The sequence below is a fragment of the Aptenodytes patagonicus genome, chromosome 9, assembly GCF_965638725.1.
Source record: "Aptenodytes patagonicus chromosome 9, bAptPat1.pri.cur, whole genome shotgun sequence".
In the NCBI taxonomy this organism is placed as follows: Eukaryota; Metazoa; Chordata; class Aves; order Sphenisciformes; family Spheniscidae; genus Aptenodytes; species Aptenodytes patagonicus.
In genome coordinates this window covers 5,039,926-5,062,332 of record NC_134957.1, presented here as the reverse complement: position 1 = coordinate 5,062,332, position 22,407 = coordinate 5,039,926, and the positions used below count along the sequence as shown (strand labels likewise).

The window sequence follows — 22,407 nt, the reverse complement described above, 5'->3', positions numbered from 1 at the left end:
ACTAATTTTAATTTTCAGAAAGGAACACCATTCATTAAAACAGAATCCTTTTTATGAAACAAAAAGCTGCCTTCTTGAAAGTCATATATTCTCAATTGATATGTCTTTATGCTCGTAGTTCTATCTAATAATGACTATTGGCTCACAACTAAATATGAGTTTTATTAGTTCCTTACTTGATGTGCTTCAGTGGTAGTGAAATGATCTGGGCAGAAGTCTACTTTAAGTGTGTGTGGGACTTTTATGCACTGAGAATGTTTAGTGCGTATTAATTATTATCTAACATCAACTGATAATTCTCTTGTATGCACCACTGTACTGCAGAATCTCTTATAGCACACCATTGGGGAAGAAACAAATATACTCTGAATCAGAATCTCAGCATCTGGAAATGGCTGTGAACCTTTTTTTTCCCCTCTCAGAGTGACTGAGCAGCAGGACATCATTTACACACTGAGATGGAGTGCTGAATGAATGTTAATGGCATTAACACTCTTGTCATCTGTTAACACTTGGGATTTTCTCCTAGCTTGTTATGGAAAAATAATTCACTTAGTGTTTTGAGATGTCATTTTTAGGAAAGCCTGTTTTTGTTTTTCAGACAATTTGAAATGCACTGGTGCCTTCATTTCTGCATGAGAATGTACATACATATCTGAATTTGCTCATAACTAGGGGCTTCTCAAAAATAACCCCAAAGGGGGAAAATTTCTAGGAACTTTTGTATATGCCCCTACATTTGAAGTAACTATCTTTTGCCTGAGTGTATTTGAATGTGCTTTTAAATGTAGAGGCATTTTTCAGCACTTTGGGAACTGGAAAAGAGAACCATTAAATGATTTTTCAAATTCTAGGTCGTGTGTAATCCTTAAGACAGTTTTATACAGGTGCCTTTTCTTACAATATTTATATGAAGTTTTTTTTCTTGCTATCTAAAAGAAGACATTTGAAAAAACTTTCATTGGAAAGTGCAGTGCCTTTTTTTAAATGTTTTTTTTAGTTATATTATATGAATGTAATCAGAGTGTTTTGTTACTCTTTGTGTTGAGCATTTGTTTAAAGTTAAGCCTTCTGCTTCCAGTTAAAAACAAACTCCAAGGAACAGTCAGCAGAAAGCACATGTCTTAAGATGTGCTAGCACCAGGGAATAAAGTCTTGTTTAAGAAGACTTATGAGTGCATACAGTGGAAGGAAATGAAAGAGGAGTGATTTATTTTAGTTTAAGAGATCAAAATGTCAGCTGTTCTCTCCAAGTCTTACCTCAGAAGAAATAAATACTTGATTAAATGCTTAGTCAAGCAAATTTTTAAATGTTTTCAGCCATCAATTGTTAGACCTTCTTGATAATATAGAGAAAACAGAACAAATAACACTTAAGTTCATATTATTGATATTGTTTGTAAATGAGGAAAGGCTAGAAACAATGAAACTTTTAAAATCAATTTTTTTTTCCAGTGGGGAAAAATGGACAACTTTAAGCTTCACTCAACTGTTTTGAACTTTGATTTATATGATTGTTAAGAGGATCAGCTGAGGCCATCATACGGTCTATTTTGTTATCACCCATGAAACAATTATGAATTTGTTGAAGTTTAGCATCTTGCTTAATATCAACAAATTATAATGAGCATCTAGTAGTAGTGCTGGTACTACAGCATTTAATGAGACTTCTCCTATTTGGTATTGATTATTTTAAAATGTATAATTTTTGTAGTTGTTTGCATTTAAGTATGAGCTAAACTATTTCTTCAGAAATAAACTTGTGATTAATTTAACTTTCTAGTAGTAACATGCAAGAAAAACTGTATTTTTTTTTTCTAAATTAAAATAGCAAGTGGAAGAAGAAAAAGACTTTGCACTGCCTACTGAATGTACAGCACAGAAAGTAACTATTTGCTGTTAAATCTTTGGTTTATGGAATTTTTTGTTTAAACTGTATCTTATGTTGTTTCAATATCTTTACTTACTCATGGTTTACAAGTTTCAAGCCCAAGGAAAGAGAGCAGAAAAGGCCTTCTAAGGTCTTACCTTCCCAGTTAAGAGAGACATTGCAGTTGCCTTCTCAATGTGCAAGTATATACAGTATATTAGAAATACAGTGATCAATAAATAATTCTCTTCAGTTAAAAGTTCTCTGGTTCCCTTTCACTTTCTGTCTGAGAAGTGTACAGCCGAAAATACTACATAAGGGGGAATGTAAAATCACCCTGTGTGCTGGTTCTTTCTGTGCTGATTTCCTATTTAACTTCTGATTCTTTCAAGCCCATACGGGCCAAGGACAACTGCTGAAGTAGGAATGTGAATAGAATTAGTTTTGAAGCTATGATTCTGTTGGGCTTCCTGTCTAATCGCTTTCATTTCATTGTTCTGTTCTAGTCAGAAGCATAAAATAACAGAAAAGGAAGTGAGAATGCAATCAGCTAGGGAAAGACTGGAAGACAGTATAGTAAGAGGAGGATGGAGAGTAGGCAGTGGATGGAAGGATGACGATTGAGAATCCAGATTTTGAGATAAGGAGCACAGTGTGAGAATGACAAGGTTTAGAAATACTCTTATTAGTGGTAGGAAAAGTTCAACGTGACAGAAAGATGCAAGCTTTTTCTTTCCACCTACACCCTGAAAGTTACAAATGTGTTTTGCTTCTTTGTAAGCCATTCTTAGTATATGCTCAGTACTTTTTAAATGGAGAATGCTTTAAGCAGTAAATAGAAGTCCTATTATGCTGTACGTCTTCTGCTTTACAATTAATTTTATACTTAAGGTAGGATTTTTTTTTTTGCTCGTATCTCTTCAGAATTGGAGTTGTACAGATTAATGTGTAGGCCTGCTTTTGCCTGTAAGCAAGTTTTTATCCTGTTTGATGTTCAAGTTCTCTGGATTTCTGTTATCCTAGTGCATTTCCAGGTATATACGTTGTTCATGTTGGAAGGAACTTTTTGCAGTAGAACGTACATTTAAGTACTAGGAATACCATTTTTTTGCCCCACTACAGACTTGGGTCGATTTGAATTCATTGTTAATGGGATATTAAAATGCTCTTAAGAACTTCCACCTTCTACTACATATTCTATAGGCTTTTAAGTCAAATTTGCATAGTTGATTGATATGATGAGCAAAGAAAAAAAAAATCATGTGGTTGGTGTACATTAAATTTTGCATCCAGGACGCTCTATTCTAAGTTCACGTACCTCTAAGAAAGCTAAATTTGTGACTTGAGTATCAGATTTGAGATTTCAGTGAGTTGCTTGGCTGCTTGACTGACAGCCACCAAACGTGTATGCCCCAAATTTGCATTATTTTGTGTTGCCCCAAATGCGAGAAAAGAATCACTAAAATGCACTTTTGAAAAGGAAATCAACAGTATATCATTTTATGAGAGGTTACATTTAAAAACCCTATCTCTGAACACTCGCATCATATTTAAATGGGTATGCTAAAGCAACCAAGACACGCTTGATTAAACTGATCGTGCTTGTAATTCTTAGAAGTACATCTGAAGGTCTGACGTATTTCATCAGCATAGGCAGAAAATCCCACTTCTGAAAGCACTGTGATAGAAGATAGGAAGAATTAGTACATACATATAATCTGCTTTTCTTTTCCAAACTAGCAGCTTTTTTAGAAAATTCAGGGCATCAATGAATAAACAGTGTTTTCTTTTTCCCTTTTTGCATTGCTAATTGTTCAAGCTCATAGCATCTCAGCATTCTGAATCCTATTGAAGAACTGACCCTGCCAAGTTCAAAATCAGATTACAAGCAATTTGTGCTATGTTTAGTTACGTATATTCAATTGACATTATTAAGCTATGGGGAAAAAAAGACGACTGCTATTTGATGTTTTTGAGCTCAATGCACTTAAGTTGTTTACTTAGTCTTTAGAGAGTGTGTCTCCCCAGCATGTCAAATGATCTGCTTGTGCAGGCTAGCCTTTTTATAGGTACCAGTTTAAAAATTAGATAATCAGCAGGTCAGAAATATGGCCAGGACCTATTGCAGTTAGAAAGCACAATATCAGAAACACATTCTGAAGATCTCAGTCCTGAGCAGCACAGCAGCACTCACATAGAAACAATCCCAGAAGCTGTATTTTTTTATTTTTTTAATTCTCTTGTTCAGTGACAGTCATGATATAACCGTTGTGATACAATTTCATTGCCACTGAGAAATGTCAGTAATGGCCTTGTGGCATTTACTAATCCTTTCACTTACCTAATTTTTCACCCTGAAAAAAAAATGAATCCCCCACTAAAATTGCTTTGAAATATTTGCATGACTGGTGTCACATTTTGTATGACTAGATATTTGTCATGAAGGTCAACAGACATCATTGAATTAATATAAGGTTAAATATACTGTTTCCGCTGTGTGTAAATGTTCTGTACTTGCAGCACATTTTCCCATTGTGTTTGCTTGTGTGTAATATGCAGCAGATGAAAATGTGAATCTTTGTACAAAGTTAACTTATAAAGTTATATTGCTGAAACAAGGCAAGTTATTTTACTATCCTAATAGAATGAGTCTCCTTTTCTCGTCGTGACGGAAAACCAGTTGGGTTTGGTTTGTTATTTAATACAGTAAATGGTGGTGTTGCTAGTTGCTTTCCCAAATAAACTTCGTCCTAAATTAGTGGAAAAATCAATCAATTTCTCATGAAACTGTTACAATCCTTATGGGAGTTCTGGGAAGTATTATATTTTACAATTTCAGAATTGTTATATGGGTTTTTATACTAGCCATTTTAAGTGACGCTTGATTTTCATTCATTTACTAATGTGCTTTGAGCATCCATGGTTACTAACCTGCAACCCTTGTAGAATTAGAGAGACTTTCCAATTAAAGATGAGTTTAACCTTGTAGGAAAAAAACCTTTGATATCTTCCTGCTTGGTCAAGTCCAGTCTTCCTACTGAGTATAGGAAGTAGTATAACATGTAGTATACTATTAAGTATAACATTAAGTATATTTTCCTTAAACTGTTTCTTTGCCTGAAGAGGGTTGAGGAATGAAGGAGGTTTGAGCATGGTTTTAGCCTTCATATTTATGCCCTCTGCTTTATTTCTTCCGAGTAAATGAGATACTAAGAGGTATGTGAGAAATAGTGGTGGAAGAAACTGTCAGTCCATCTTTTACATTAAATCTGTAAATTTAAACAGCCAGTGTGGAATTACAAGAGCTTCTTGAAGGGTATGTGGAGTAGCAGGTTTACCTTGAACCACAGCAAATATGCTATCGGTTGCAAATCTAAAGCCATCTCCTTTGTTTTACTACCACTCTCAGCTTTAATGAGGCATACTGAAGCTTTCTGGAATAAATATGGGTGGTTTTGTGGGTTGTTTTTTTTTTTTTGTCGCACAAAGTATGAAATTTTCCTTAAGGTATGTTTAAATTCTGTATTTTCTTCTGTGGCGCACTATGCGTCAAAAGAATTGTTAGTCAGTTTTTATTACATACCATCAAATAACAGAGATACTGTTGAGACATTTCATGTTGAGATAGGTAATGTTAATTGTTTAATTTGATACAGTCTGTGTGTTGCTCAGTGAAACAGAATTTGGAAAACTTTAAATTGGTCAAGTCTAATCTGGCAAGATTCCAGATGTTTATTTTTGTCCTAATACAAGTTTTTAATGATACTTTGCTGTGCTTTTGCTAGGTACCTGGCTTCATTTGCTTTTTTTTATATTCCTGTATTTTAATATCTTTATGTTCCTTGATGAAAAAGGAATTCTACATAGGCCTGCATAATTGATCATGAGATATTCCATTATTTTATGAGCAAAACATGATATAAGCCAACAGAGAGAGATTAGTAAATAATTGTTTCAGTGCTTGACCAGCTATGTGAAAATTGCTGATTTGCTTTGAGACAAGATTAGCCTCACAGACTACAGACTGCCTTAAGGGCATAAACAAAGGATGATGATAAGTAGCAATATATTTAGTAGAGTAAGGTATCAGTCAGGTTCTTCAGGGACTGGTGTGAAGTCCACTTTTATATAATAGTTTCAGGAAGAGTCCGTAACAAAAGGCAAATAGCATATCAGCTAAATTCTCAGATAATGAATCAGTAAATAATACAAGCACAAGGGAGAGAAATAACAAAGGGCCCTGGGAGAGTAATCAGGAATCAGGACATAATAGTGTGAGAATAACTCTGGAAAAGTGTGTGATACTATATTTGAGAAAAATGGTAGTGGACATGTGCATTCGTGAGGATGTAGTTTGTTGGTAAGAGAAATTGTATACTACCTTCTCTTTTTCTATAAGGCTTTAAAAAAACCAAGAAGCAAACACAGTTGGAAATGCAGTATAGATCATATGTTCACCGGACCTCATAGAGGACAAGAAATTATTTTGAATTTTACTTAAGGGTATGTTCTTTATTTTGTTGTATAGAGAGAGCATTTTAAGTGTGTTGACCGTAGGTTTTTTGTTATGTTGATGTAGATACTAGATACCGAAGAAGTTAGGTAAGTTTGCAAATTGTTTTACATGGAGTTGAAAGTAGGGCTGTTAGCTTGGGGGGGGTATCACAGAAAGATATGTGACTGGGCCTGGAGGGGAGGAGAGCAAGAGGACAAGCATATAGAGCCAAAAAATATGAAAAGTGTTAGTAATTCATCTTTCTTCAATCTGTGAATTAAATGAAAACTTTGTGCTTAAATGCCCCCAGTTATGTCCATTAGAAGCTTTTTTGAAGAGCTCTTCTTCCCAGATGGTAAATTTACCTAGTTCATCTGGATTTTCAGTCAGTTGACACTCATTTTTTGTTACTTTAGTGTTGCTATTTAAAGGGCTCTTCTCTTTCCTTCTTGTTTCCCCCTTCATTCAGATGTACGCAGGAAGAGTTGAATCATCTACAAAATGTCTTTCTGCCAGATTCAATACACAACGCTTTTTTAAGAGCTTTCCACTTCCTTTATTATCATATTCTTTCTTGTCTTTATTTTTTTCCTATTTGATTCATCTTTCTTACAGCAAACTAAAAATGCCCATGGTGTTCCAGGTGATAACTATAGGATTATATAGGTATAATCATTACTTAGATTGAACTTGAAAATCACCTAATAATGTGTCATGTTTTAGTGCATAATGTTCATTTCTCTTACAACTATTTGATATCAGTAAAAGAAATGACAAATCCCTTTGGAAAGTGATCCTTTGAATTTTAACTGGTCTGGGCTAAAGTACAGTTTTTAAGTTAAGTTAATATTTAAAAGTACAAGAGCTAGGGAACACTATAAATTAAAATAGTGTTATACAAAGCAGATTATCAATTTTCTTTCTGACAGTATATTCCTACCTTCAGATCTTCATTTCTTTTTAAGAATGAAGGCCCTGATGTGAGGGGACATAAGATTATATTGATTTCTTTCGTATTGGGCTATACTATATATCCTGTGAACAGGAGTGTGCAAACTATCTGTAGGTTCCACTATAGTAGGAATTAAGGAAGAAATTGGACAAATGTTACAAATGGGGAGGCATAGCGATGTGCAACAGGTAGCCGTGTGGCAATTAAGAACTTCAAATAACTTATTTTTCTGATTTTTATGTATTGAAAAACATATATTCTGTAAATTATATAGTACAAGCTTTTGTAGGTTATCTGTTTAAGTCTAGACATTTGACCATAGATTTGTTTTGAATTTTTTTTGTTTAATCCCTGAGATTATGTAGATGTACCACATGAGGGAGCTCCATTCTATTCTGCACCTTGAAGACTGCATCTAGAATTGTGCTTCAAAGCTGGTACTGAATAAGATTGAGAAAGGATTTTATACAAGAAAGGAGAAAAGTATAAAAAGGTTGCTGAAATGCACTTTTAGAGTGTATGTTGGCTAACCAGTGAGAGAAGAATTTTTTGACAGTAATTTACACAGACACATGAAAAATTATATAGGAGGAAAAGCCTGCTTGTTTAGGAGATTCTAAAGAATAAAATTCTGTGAACAAAAATCTACTTAAATACATGGAAATCTAAAGGCTTCTTGATTGTGAATAATTGCCTGAGGGAAACTGTACTTTCATCCTTAAATTTATATTAAACCAAGTTGTCCAGATCACTGAAAGATATCTTTGTAAAGAATTGTGCACTGCTAGAATGATAATTCATTAGAGATCCATTTTCTAATTGCTGTATGCTTATTTTAAAATCTGAGATTAAAGGGAGAGTGCACTCTAAAAATCCCTGGAGCTGCAGCATTAGATATCAAAATCAAACTGTCATGACACATTGCCTTATCAAAAATATTGGTGTTGATGGAACTGCTTTTTGCCCTCTACCCTTCTCCACTCCCCAAAAAGAAATTAAAAAAACAAAAACAAAAACCACTTTTGGAGAAAGACACACCACGTTAAAAAAAAAAAAAGTACACTGAGTATAAGAAACTTTCATTTCAGATCCTGATTGCCCTGTGATTATGCTCTTTGCTTTTCTCTCTGACCAGAACAGTTGTTTAAGAAATAACCTTAAGTGTTTGATGGCTGAGATAGAAATTTGAGGAATTACTTCACTTTCCTGACTCCTCTTTGTTTTAATCCCAGTCATTTGGGGTAAGGCTATTTGTGTGCATATGGTGGTGAGTTCCTAGGAAATAATTGCCCAATAAGTTATGGTTACATATTTTTGGTATTAATATCTGGAGAGAAAAGAGGAGGGAAAGGACATGCACCGTTTTACTCAAGTCATATATCATGTGTGGTTTTAAGTATGCAACTGGTATTCAAAATAGTATTTAGGTGCAAAATAGTCTCATTTTTAGAGTGTAGTCTTTCACTCTCATTTTCTCCTGCGCTTGAATTTGTGAACACTTCATTACAACAGTTTGCACTAAACAAATATCAATTTTAATAAATTTATTGTATGTTTTTTTATCAGGTGATGTAAAATCATTTCTTTTCCTCCTTGATTTTGAACATCAAGTCTCTTGAAACATCATAGATCTGAACTTTTTCAGATTTCTAAAAACAAGAAAATGAGGACTTCTGACACTGCTGCATTAAAGAAAACCTAGAAATATAAGGAGTCGCTTCTCTTTTCCTTCCCCACACTTTACTGAAAAACTTTATCTAGACGAAGTAACCATCAGATCTGCTGATTGAAGCTTGTTAAAACAGGGTACAACTGACAGCTCAAACATAGCTCTCTTAATTAAATCCAGATGAAGTGAGGAAAACCTGCATGATCAAAGAGAAAGTGAATGTGGTTGCAGTTTCTCTGAAAGATTTAGGGCACACAAAGCTGTAATTATTGTTTAAGGCATCTCATTGTGTGTTCCAAAGCTAATATATTTCTAGGAGTGGCTACCTTACCATGGCTTTGCTGAAATAGGTATCAACGAATTTTTTTTTATTGTTGTTAGAACATTGTTTGTCAATGCTTTGTGTTATTTGAAACAGTAACATTTAATTAATTTGAATATAATATGCAAAACAAATTTTGCAGAATCATTTTGCTTGTACTAGCTGCAATTTACTTGTTTTCTTTCTTGTTTTTATTCATCTAAACAGATTTTTATCGAATTGTTCTCCAGGGAAGATATGCTAGAAATCCGTTACTCTTGCAACATTTTCTGTTTGATATATTCTTGACTATCATGTCTTCTGTGTTGCTTTCTAATTAATGCATGAATAGTGATTATAATTAATTGATTGTCACCACAAAAAATGAGAGAGATTTGAGTTTGAAAAAGCTACAAATACCATTCTTCATACTGTATCAAATTATTTTTAAACCAAAATATCACAAACGAGAATTGAGTTAAGAACTAGATGACTTCTGTTGTAAAAGGTGCTGGAAAGCACCTGCATAAAGTTTATAGGGAGTGACTACTTTTCAGACTTCTTAGTATGGGTTTCCAGGCAAAAAGGTGATCCATGACTGTGAAGGATCTGAGCGAAGATCCATGAATTTTGTACAAGTATAGGAAAATAACCTGTGAAGCATTACCAAGCTGGAATAATAAACTGGAGAGTTCTTTACATTCTTCTGTAATTTTATAAGACTCTTTTTGCCTTTCTTCTGTCCTGACATCTTCTAGTATCCATTGTTCTGGCACTCCCATCAGTTACCCCCTCTTCATGCCATCATCACATTGAAGTACGTGCTGTAGGTCTAAAAAGGCTTAAGAACTGCGAGGAAAGACCATGAAATCTGTAACCAATATACACTGAAGTGTGAAGTTATATCTATACCTGTAGCTGTTTCATTCTTCATCTGGTATAATCTTCTTGCTCTTATTTTTAACAGCGCTCACAACTTCCATTTCAGAACAAATGAAGCTAAATAGTCCACTTCTTTCATTCATGAATGGCATTTTGCCATTCTCTTAAAAGGATGTTTTTCACCTGTCAGGCAGTGTCAGTAAATTCAATTCCTCTCAGCATGTTTTTGCAAAAGCAGTTTCAAAATCCTGGTGACTTCATCAGTGGAAATAAAGCTTTGTTTTTGTCAGGATGTGAAAGGTTTGTTTTGCTTTCAGTTCTAGAGCTTTTAGAAATTGTTTTAATCTTTCTGTCTACTGTTAAAAATGGGAGTATGGACTTTGGGGATGATTTCCCTGTTACAATTATGGAAAAAACCCTGAACTTCTGAGGTCATCAACTGTCTTTTTCTCTGAAGAAAAAAAAGATATTGGTGTTTTTAGGTTAATTTAGGTTAATACCTAGCTCTAATGCAGTTTTTCAAATTTAAAAAAATATTTTTATTTAAGATAGACAAGATCTTCCCTTTTCTCTAGCCTGTGGCTTTATAAATGCTACCTTTTATGTGTTCTGTCTGAGGAGCCAAGTGCTCTTATTTACTTTTAAAGTTTTCTTCTTCATACTACCACAGAAAATTCCTAAATCAGCATCATAAGTCTTTGAGCAGACTTTTCCAATATAAACCGATTTAAGAAATAGCCTGTGGATGGAGCTTTGTTCCTTGGACTGAATATTTTATAAAATAGGCCCTTGTTTATCAGTTTTTGCCTAGAGAGTTCCTATGGGACTTTTAAAGAAATGAGCGCTGATCTTTGCATCCTGATTAACAGAAATATAAATAAAAAGACAGTATTGAAATTATGTTGACATAAGCTTTCTCTTGTGCATAGTAAAGTGGTGTATATAGAATCAATGGAAATAGTCTTTTCATTACTGAGAAGTTTGAATGCATGAAAATTAGGAATTTATATGATTACGTAGAGCTAGGGGTAAGTAAACATTGACAGATTTTTCTAGTGTTTCTCAAGATGAAAGTTTTATGGCTATTTAGGGACAAGTCAGAAAGCCTCATCTTAAGTGGCATGAACTTAAGTGTGATTCTGCAATTTAGGGAGGAGGAGTAGGTCACAGCTAGCATTGTTATCAGATGGTTATGATCTTTCTGTGCTTCATTTTCATGAACACAAACGCTGAAATATGTCTGTACACAGTGAATGCAGTTGTATTAAAGAATTCTGATAGTTAAGGACTTCCTCAGGTAATGAAGGCCAGGGAGAGGAATAGACCTCTTTGCTGTATGATAACTGAGAAGCAACTGTTCTTTTGTGTTTTGGTTGTTGGGTTTTTTTTCTTTTCTGGGCTGTTCTGTCAGAATGCTGAATGATGAGGTAATTTGCTTTATAATGAGAAAGAAATTCTCACACTGAGCTTCTTATGGGTATTTTATTAGTGAATCTTTAAGCTCCTCAGAAGTACATGATTTTGTGTAAACAGATTAAATGGGGCTCCTTCTATGGGTCTTGCTTTCTTTGGGTTCTAATTTGGGTTGATGAAGTGTATTGTAATGAAGATGTCTGCGATTTTTAATTTATTTCTTTTTTTCCAGAAAACAAAGGCTTTCAACAGGAAGAACAGATTAGGTATATAATTGTGATTATTAATTATCTGTGTATGCTCCAGAAGTCTTGTCTTCTGTGTAGTCACAGAGGTACATTATGTATGTAGTGTGAATGATAAAACTGTTAGCATCTGCCTGTTTACATACTGATAGCAGGTGAAAATAAAGCTATCAGTGTAAATGACTTACTGTTATTAAAGCTGAATTTCTGTCTTCAGCTAATAAGTTCTGTTTGTGTTTCTCCAGTTCAATTCAAAGAATGCTCAATTATGAATGAGCTTGGAGATTAGAAACTAAGTGCACTGGTACATCCTTCGTTAAAGATGACAACGCTATTGAATCAAACTTTCTCTTCTAGCCATATAAAACATATTTTTTGCCTACTTTGGCAGTTCCTTGATCCAGAATCCTGCTCTGAAATGTTATGCAAGAGTTTTGAAATGATAATGTGGTTTCTATGGTTGAAATATTTTTAGTAAGTTTTCACACTTAGTGGTAGTTGTTTAGAAATCATTACAAAAATATTTGTCTTCTTGTTAAAGTGTTTTTCTTTAATATTAGTTGTAGATAAGTGGGGCAGGGGGCGGGGGGGGGGGAAGTGTTTTGCCCTGTGAATAGTGTATGGCAATAGATTAGCAAGCAGTCCACTTACGGTTTTAATTTTAGGTGATCGTGTCAAGGGATTACATTATTTTCACGGATGAGTTTGAAGCATGGATTTGGTTCTTTTTTGTAAAGTCAGACGATGAGTTGGATTACGTGCGGATAGGAAGCTAAATCAAACCTAGTGCAGATAAACAAACTCAATTATTTGGTCCTTATGCTTGCTTTAGCTGAACTGTTAGTATCTTGTGAAATTCTGATGATGAGAATAATCCATTTGATTGAAAAACAAGTTTAAATAATAAAGACCATTTGATTTGTTGAAATAATGAACTATTCAGCAAGGTAATTTTAAAACTGGGTGTTTATAGTTCATAGTGAGAATTCTGACAACTGGTTTGTTCTTAGTGTTTTATGTTTCTCTTCAGCAGTTCCCATAATCTGATTTAATTTTGGCATGCTTGGACTGGGAAAAGCTATATTTGGGTAAAGTACAGTGTGTAAAATTTACTTGTAAATTTGGGATTTTTTTAATGGGATGAAGTTGCATTATATATCCAGCTTAGAGGGAAAGAAATTATTTGAGATGTTACATATTGGAGTTGAAATTATGTATCAACAGAGTAACCAAAGCCTTGTTCGTTTAGATTTCCCAGAATCACAGAATGGTTGAGGTTGGAAGGGACCTCTGGAGGTCTTGTCCAACCCCCCTGCTCAAGTAGGGCCATCTAGAGCAGGCTTACAGAACTGTGTCCAGATGGCTTTGGAGTATCTCCAAAATTCCATAACCTCTCTGGACAACCTGTTCCGGTGCTCAGTCACCCATTTAAGCTCAGCTTGGCTGTTACTCAACACTTGATTCAGACTCAGAAATATAGAAGGCCAAATATGAATTAGGTTGTGAATTTTCATTAAAGTACCTTTAGGTATAAATGTCGACCCCTCTGTGGAAGCAGATTCTTCTAACTGTTTTCTGATTTCTTGCCTGCTCTACTGTACACTTAATTTCCTTTTGATGCTAATTTCTTACTGCTGAGGATGTCAAGTGCCACCTATGAGGAAGGTTAACTTGCAAGCAGATCTGGTGATCCACACATTGCTATTAGTAAAATGCAACATTTATGATGAGTGGTGTCACAAATGTTTTTTAATCCCACGCTTGTATGCTTTATCTAATACATCATAAAGGCATACAAACAAAAATCAGCTGTTGTGTGATTATTTACATAATTCATTCTGCCTAATTAGTTCTCCCCCAACTATGTCATTTTAGTCTCCCAACAACTTTACTTTCAAGCTTTTTGAATAGGCAGTTTTTCAGAACGTTTATTAATTTTCCCACAGTGTCTGCAGTAACACGTTATGGATTGAGCTGACTGACAGTTACTTAACAGAAGTAATACTAACTTCTATTTCTTCAAAACAGAGAATACACAGTAAAGATAATAGACTGGTTTTATACTGTTGAAATGTATATACTCTGTGTTGGATTAATAACAAAGTTGTAATTTTATCAAAGCCTCAACTATTGGTATGTTAGTTGTTCCAGATGTATCTGTTGCTTTAAAGAGTTGTAGTGTGTATGTGTATCTCCAGAATAATAAGGTGGCGTTGTGATATGCGGCTGCATTTCCTCCTGCTTCAAGTACTGCTGATGTTAATTCCATGGTTCAGCTCGGGACAGGAGAGAAACATTCAAACATATAATTTGTCACGGAAATTTTAATAAGCCAGTTTAATTAAACTGTATTATCTGAGACACAGAACATTCTGATGGAAATTGTCAATTTTCAGAACAGTAAATGAGTACTAATGCTAATTTTTATAATATGCTAAATACATTGATTCTTTCCCTTTAGGTTGAGTATATTTATAAATGAGAACACCTTCCATCTCTAGTCCCAGTAGGCCTTTATTTTCTTTTGTCGTTGTGTTTTTGCTCTCTATTAGGAGTTAGTCCATCTGTAACATAACGCTAGCTGCCTTTTTCTTAAATGAATTTTTTTGTGTCAGCACAAACTTTTGAGAATCAAGCATTACATGAAAAAATCTCCCAATGGAATGCTGCTTTCACCTGTTTTCAGCTTCCTGTAACCAGTAGCTGGAAGGACATGTCAAAAAGAACTTCTATTCAGTCTTTGAAATGCTTTTGGAAAGTGTTAAGAAGTTTCTGGCAGGTATCTCCTTGTTTGCAGTCCATTCTTTCTTTTTCTGGAGGTATCAAAGACATCAACTCTGTGGTCTGTTTGTTTTACTGTTTCAGACCTGTGGTGAACATCCCTTAAAATCCATTTTTATAGTGACTATCTGCCCTGGAGAGGGGCCTCCTTAACTGCTGGAACACCAGTGCTTTTTTTTATAATTATAGTTAAATTACCAATGTTCTTTCCACTGTGGCACACTTACTGTTGATGAATGCCAAGCTTTCAGTGTTGGCTTTCATTTTCATTGAAAATGCTGACAGTAATAGGTGTTGCCTTTGGGCAAGTGAGGTTTTTTTTCTGTGTTCAGGTACTTTATTATTCAAGTTATTGATATCTGCTATGAATTTCACATCAATATGTTACGGTAGAAGTGATGACTTACCCTCCAGCTGATTTGAGGCCTTTAACCTTGATTTTTCTGATGTTTTTTTCTCATCTGTTTACATGGAAGAAACCAGTAGAAAGCATGGAAGTACCATAGTAGTGGTCCTAATATGGACATAAAGAATTTAATTCTGCTATTGATGGTAATTAGTGATTCTTTATCTCTGACATAATGTGGTAGCATAGTGTCATGGTAACGTTTGTATCCATTGCTTGCTTAATTTAGTGAATTAAATTTAGGCATTGCACTGAAATGCCAGCAAACTGTAGTCATCTGGTCACATTTCAAAGTGTAAAAAATCATTTATTTACTTACAGAAAAGATGTTTTCAGTCATTACAGCTGTACTAATAGTTACCTGTATTCTGATACTGACACTACACTTAATATTCTCACTGCAGAAATCCTTATCCATCTGGGTATCTGAACATTTTTTTTCCCCTTCCTGGTGGTGGTCCTTGTCAAGCAAACCACAGAACCGGATGGAAACTGAAGTTGGCATTTGTAATGCAAACACATTAACATAATCCTTTAAAAAAAAAAAAGGTGTGGAGGTTTCTCAGCCTCTCTTTTAATAGTAAGAAGAGACAGGAAAAAGTAGAATTAGTAGATAACTGAAATTTGGCAACAAATGTTAATAAAGCAATAAGGATAATGGAAGTTAATGGTCTGCATTTACCTGTATCTTTGTAATTTAAGACATGAAGTTTTCTTTTGTTATTCGTTTGCATTTTAATTGTCTTTAGAGTTCTTTAGAGACATGGCATGCAGAGGATTTTACTGGATTGCATGGTAAAGCATATATTATTAACTATTTGGTACCAGTTACTGAACAGTGATTTATTTAGTTATTTATTAATCTCAGAATGATGTGTTAAAGCCAACGAAATAGGATAGCACTTTCAGAAAACATCTGTAAATTTTAAACTGAAATAATACTTCTTCAAAAATACAAACTTGACACTTAAAAAAATCTCAGAGTAGTTAGGTGTACTTGCCTTCTGCAGTAGTATTAAAATGAAAAAAGGAAATGGATTAAAGGGCATAAACTTTCCTTTACCTAGTAACCACTAAAATAAGTATTAAAAAACTTCAGTAAGGATTGTATGTACAAAGTTGCCTAGATGGTGGTTAGATATGGTTCTGTTATCGTTGCAGTGGTGTATTTCCTAATCTTAGTAAAGCAATAACTCTCCATATATTCAGATTTATAAACCCATTTTTCTTGGTTTATGTGGAACTTGGGGGAGACACGTATGGTACTGAAGATGGAAAAATGTTTCCAAGTGGGGTGGGTTTTGTTTGTTTGGTTTGGTTTGTTGTTGGGTTTTTTTGGTTGTTTTTTTTTTTTTTTTTAATTTTTCAAATAATAGTATTTACAGTAAAGTCTTGACTTAGAATTTTCTTATGGTTATGAAAGAAAGTAAAAAAAATGTGTGTATGTGGAAAAACAAGCTTGTGAATAAAGTAATTTCTCTTAGTTGAACAAGCGTCTTTACACTTGATAGTTCTGTGATTTTTGTTTTGGTTCAGAATAGTAAGAATGAAACCTTGTTTACAGTTTTTAAATGAGCACTCATTAGAGCTTCAATCTATATTAATGAAAACTGTTGGAATTCAGTATTTCTATTATGCAAAGTTTTGCTAGCTTAGATTTTTCAATGAAGTTTTTTCATGAAGTAGTGTAGGCAAGTATGGCTTTGCTTCTCTGGAATTATTGTATTGACTAAGTCTGCGATGACTTGAAGTATTACATTTCAGGGTGATGTTTCAAGTTACTAATATAAGTATGAAGATTCTGTGAAGCATATAGAGTGTGACAAAGCAACTTTGTTAATATGACATAGTATATGAATGGAAACTATTGTCTCTACAGCACTGACTTGTTTTCTTCAAAATTAAGTATAGCTAAAATACTCTATTCTCTCTTTGCTCATCATATTCATCTGTCTTACCAACATTCTTTTGTCTTACAAGCCATCTGTTAATGGTATTTCTTATATGCAGTTTGATACTTATTAGATAAAAAATAATAATGTTGAAATTACAGTATTATGTTTCTACAGTGTTACTTTAAAATATATTCTAGTTTCAGTAGCAGTATTGGGTTTTTTTCTTTTTAGTGCTTACTGTTGTTATTTCTCATGTTGAATGTGCAACCTGAATGGAGAATTTGACTCTGAGAGCTTTGTCTCAAAGAATTAATTTCAAATCTGGAATGTTCGAAGGTTTTTTCTTTCAGACTTTTCAGTCATTTTCAGTATATTAATTTGGTTTTTATTATGTTGTATGAGGTGGTTTTTAAAGGAACCACAGATACAATTTTTATAATAATTTACTTTCTTATTTCTTTTTCCTAGTATTTTTGGTGAGTTGTTCAAGACAGTAAGTAGTCTGCTGACTCTAAGGCAATTCATGTTTTTCTAAAATTTTTAGACTGTGCTCAATAATTCAGTAACGTGCCATTATTGCCTATTTAATGTATTCTTGCCATTAAACTTTCATTTCCTTTTGTACAGTTAAATGTCATTGAAGACTGAACTATATCAAGTTTGTCTTGTATTAAGATGAGCGATTCAACAGTCCAAGCTTGAAATTCTAACGGAGCAGGTTAAACTTCATGTCAATAAAACTGAAAATATAGGTATTACTACTGTGTTTGCACTGGTATGAAACTATATAGGTAGATACTACTGTTTCAAAATCTTGATATTTATATATTAAGATCCATCATGTTGGTTTCTTCTTTTTGCCTTTCTAAATGAACATTACAAGCTGACAAAAGAATACAGCTGTTATGCTACTGAGGCTTTAATGAAGAAGAGAGGATTGCTTGGAAAATAAGTTTCTTAGGAGGAAAACTTACATTATATAAAGTTTTTGATCATACTTCTAAAAAGCAATTTTTAAATGACTGTTTACATACCTCCCATCAGTTAGAGCAGGAAAATCCAAGTGAAATATTAGGCCTCTTTCCAATGGAAGATATTTTCAGCCTTGTTACTCTTGCATGTAGCTTGTGAAATGACAGTCTTTTAAGTACTCGACAGTATCCAAACACTATGGAAATGTTATGAATAGAACATCCACCTGAATTTCCTTTCTTTATTCTGCAATTTGTTGACTATTTTCTGAAGAATCATTTTTGGGTTTAGTCTAATCTCAAAAATAAATTGTTTATACGATTTCTCTGTATGTGTCTTTCCCCTAATTAGTTTCCAGGTTGGTTGTTATTTTGCAGAGAGATAGGGATCTCAAAGATATTGAGTAATTAGAAATGTGATACTAGGCAGAGTCTCAAATTAGAGACTCAAGTATGGGGAAAGGTTGAAGCATGAGCTCTGCTGTATTAAGAATCAGAATCCGCATGGAAGAGAGTCATTACAAGTAAAAGCCACAGGGAGCTAGGCTGCGTGATTTATTTTTGTAGTTCAGGGAATAACTTGTGTCTTTTGTTCTTGGGTTTTGATATGTACAGCACAACACTTTCATCAGCTACAATTCAGTATCAGCAGAACTAGTTTAATCGTGTACTAGCTGTTTTTTTAACAGTGATTTGGGACTTCATATCTTTGTGGATATAAACAACCACAACAGAAGAAAACAGCAGACTGAAACTTACTTGCTTCGAGGCAAACTAATATTTCCCTTAGTAGCTTTCATCCTTCCCATGTTTGCAAATGAATTGTTCTAAAAATATTTTTTTCATATGGGGGAAGAATGCCACATTTTTCTATTTGAAAGGGTTATGCCAAACTTTTAATGATGACTGCTGGGATGGAAGTCAATCTCGGTTTCACTTCTAGACTTCCATACTTCCTAATGGAAAAAAAGACTTCTGTTGTTCCATGGTGTTTTTCTTACTAATAATTTTTCAAAGCTGTTTGTCAGTTAACTGGGGCAGGTGAGTGGACATGCCATTTTTATAAGTTCTGTGAGATTACGTAGTTGAGAGAGCGCCCCAAATAAGTGTACCTAGTACAGGAAGCCTGAGGCATGAGCTGAGCTATGTGGCTAGGCATTAAAGAATCCACAAAGAAGACGCATCTATAATAAAAGGCAAAGAAAATAAGATGTCATACTATATAATTTTGTCATTGGTAGTTATGCATAATGCAGATTTTACAGATAAAATATATGTACATAATATGGGGGACATGACATCACTTGAACAGAGTGGGGCATTATAGTCAGATTCTTACAGCAATCTAATTTTCAGTATGTCTTTTCACAGAATGTGTTTTACAAAATTAATCATTTATTAGAAGGAAAATGTCCAAGATATTTGGAAATTTTATAAAGTCAGTAGTAAAGTCTATTAATGGCAAATCTTCACCATTGGAAAGGGATCATTTAATGGAAAAGTGTGCCACCACCTTACGTTGATATGAGCTTGCAGGCATGTAAACATTAATACATAAAAATGTCATATTTGAAAGCAGGACAGCACTAGAAAATTTTCCAGTTCTAACCTTTGTACTGAGTTTTCTTTACTTTTTTTTTTACTGTTAGATTGGATTACATTTGAATCATTTTCCTTAACAAAACCTTACAGCTTTGCTGAGAGTGCCCGAGAACAATATGAAAAATTGTCCAACATGCACAACAACATGACTAAATTGTATGAAAATTTGGGAGAATACTTCGCTTTTGATCCCAAAGCAATAACCATAGAAGAATTCTTTGGCGATCTGAGCAACTTCAGAACTCTATTTTTGGTGAGTAATGTCTGCAAAACATTATACATAATCTTATTTCTTCTTTCTCCCAATTTTAATTCTCTCCTCTTCTCTGTATTTCTCATGTTATAGTTAACTTCATGTTTTGTTCTATGGCAGGAAATTGGATTAATGTTTCCAGAATTATTTAGATTTTGGTCACTGATAGCTATCATCCTCCAGTTTGTAACTTGCAAACTCAACTGTTAATGTGGTTGAGACATATGGATAATTAGAAAATATTTTTCCTCTTTTAAAAACCTTGTCTGTTGGTTGACGCACAACAAACAGGCGTGATACTGAAAAACGTGTTAAAATCAAGACCTGAATGGACCTGTCTACATTCATCTGGCTGATGCCTTAATGATGCTGTGATGCTAAGGCTGAGACTTTCAAGATGAGCTCTGTATTGCTGACAGAACTCATGAAGTTCACTTAGATGCTTATATTACTATTTCCAGTCATCCAGTGTGGTTGATGTCAGGGTATGGCTTTTTTATGAAGGAATTTAAAAATTTAATTTTAAACAGCTAAGTTTTTTTTTTTTTAATGGGTTTAATGTCACCTTTCCTAGTGGCTCTCTGGAAGCCATAATTAGCTGCACCATAGGAAGTGTACAGGGAAAACAGATGCCTAGAATGTCACATTATGTCTCTAGAGAATATTAACATCACTTGGAAATACCACTGTTTACCATACAGCTGTGGCTCACTGATCTGTGTGTTGCCAGTAGCTGGCTTAATTTGTCATGTAATCACAAGGACTTTCAGTTTCAGTGTGATGGAGGAAGAACTACTTTAAACCTTAATTTTCATACCAAGTTTACTTTATTAGAAAACTTTCACTACAATGTATTTAACTATTCATTTTAAATTTGCTGATATTCTTTTTTTTTTTCCGTAAGCAAATCACCAATTCTTTTATAATTAGGAAGTATGCCAACGCATCTGCGTGAAGACTTGTCAAGAAGAGGAATAGTCATCATGAGATATTTCAGTGCATTTACTTTTTCATAAATCCAAGGTTTACATTTTCAAATGTGGATATCTGAATTTGGAAATCGACTCCATTGTAACTACTTGAAACAGACTTCAGACTGGCAATGTCCAAATATTGTGATGAAAGTTTGTCCTCAAGTATGTATTTAAACTGCTGTGAAAGTGATAGGAGCTAGAGGGCAAATGTTTTCTAGAAGGCATGTTAGAATGAAAATACTTCCAATTGCTTACTTTTATTTTCCTTCCTTTTGACTTCCTAAAGATCTGGCTGATGGCCTGTTGCTCTTCAGTGGTTATAATTGAATTTCCAGGGAGAGTATTTATAAGAGAATCATGTATTGCTATGGATTGTCTGAGTAATACCGGTGGGGGTGGGGTGGTGGTGGTGGTGGGTGGGAAAAAGTGATATTTCAGGTTTTCAGTGGGTAAATGTGAGAAATTAAATACGAAGTGCAACAATTCTTCTAATAATAAAGCTGGAATATTTTTGTGGCCTGTCCAAGTGAACCAAAAGCAGAAAAGAAACTATTATGTATACATCACAGTGCCAGGAACAGATGAAATTGGCATTGTTTCAGGTTTAGAATGAGTTTCTGTAAGTAATTCTGTAGGAGTGAAGTGTTGAATTCAGGAGTGAGGGTTTTACTGAATTATATATGAGAGATCTTCATTTTGCAGCAAAAAGCTGTACTTAAGACTTTAAATAGTCTTAAGTGATATTGATATATCAATCAGAGTGATATATATCACTGATATTGATATATCAGATATATCAATATAGTGAGTGATACTAAGATAGTGATAATAATTTGACTGGCTTTTCTCGGTGTCATGAACTTTGGACTATATGATATAGTGTTAATGGTACACGTTTTCATATTATGATTTCAGTAACACTTGTTCTTTTCAGTGTTTTTGCGTGGATATAACTGATTGGGTGTTGATAACTGTTTGGATAAGGAGATGAAATACAATCTAGATGGCTACATTTTATCCATGTTTATTGATTGCTAGTTAAGGAGAGAGGAATTCTGTGAGATTTATCTGTGTATCTTTGTACAGAGGGCAAATCTCTTGAGTTTCAAGGTATAATAGTTTTATATTTTCTACATTAACGTGTATTCTATAGAAATAAATGGTTATTCCATCCTTTAGCCTTTAATATAATGGCTATATGATGTATGGTTATAATAGCTAATGCTTTACCTATGTCCATTATTTTGATAACTTAAAGAACAAAGGGGCAAATGAAGAAAAATCTTGGATTAAAAGCACTGGTTATGAAGGAATCACCACAAGACTTGTGGTGCCAAAATTTCGAATGTACAGACATGCAATGCATTTTCTGATGATCTAAGTTCTACTACCTGCAAAGACAGAACCCGGGTTGATTTATGATTATTTTTAAACTTTCTATACAATATCAACACTATGTTGCCGGCTATCCATGTCTAAGTTCATGGAATTATGTTGGTTGGACTTCCAGAGATTATGTAGTTTGACTTTCTGCTCAAAGCAAGATCAAGTTAGAGCAGGTTGCACAGGGCCTTTTTCAGCCTCTCTGGGTCCATTTTCTAGTGTTTGATCACACTTGTGGTGGGCAAATAAATAACTGAATAATAGTTCCCATGTTCCGATTTTCATCCATCACCTCTTGTTCTATCACTGTGCACC

The 22,407-nt window shown here is 34.1% G+C and overlaps 1 protein-coding gene across 1 annotated transcript in view; it reads left to right on the top strand.

Annotated features, from left to right (window-relative positions):
- Window positions 1-22,407, top strand: part of DIAPH2 (diaphanous related formin 2) — a 265,592-nt gene that overhangs the window by 135,616 nt on the left and 107,569 nt on the right. The window contains exon 25 of the mRNA XM_076347001.1: window positions 19,571-19,735. Within this exon, the coding sequence (XP_076203116.1) occupies window positions 19,571-19,735 (165 nt within the window). The remainder of the gene's footprint in view (window positions 1-19,570; window positions 19,736-22,407) is intronic.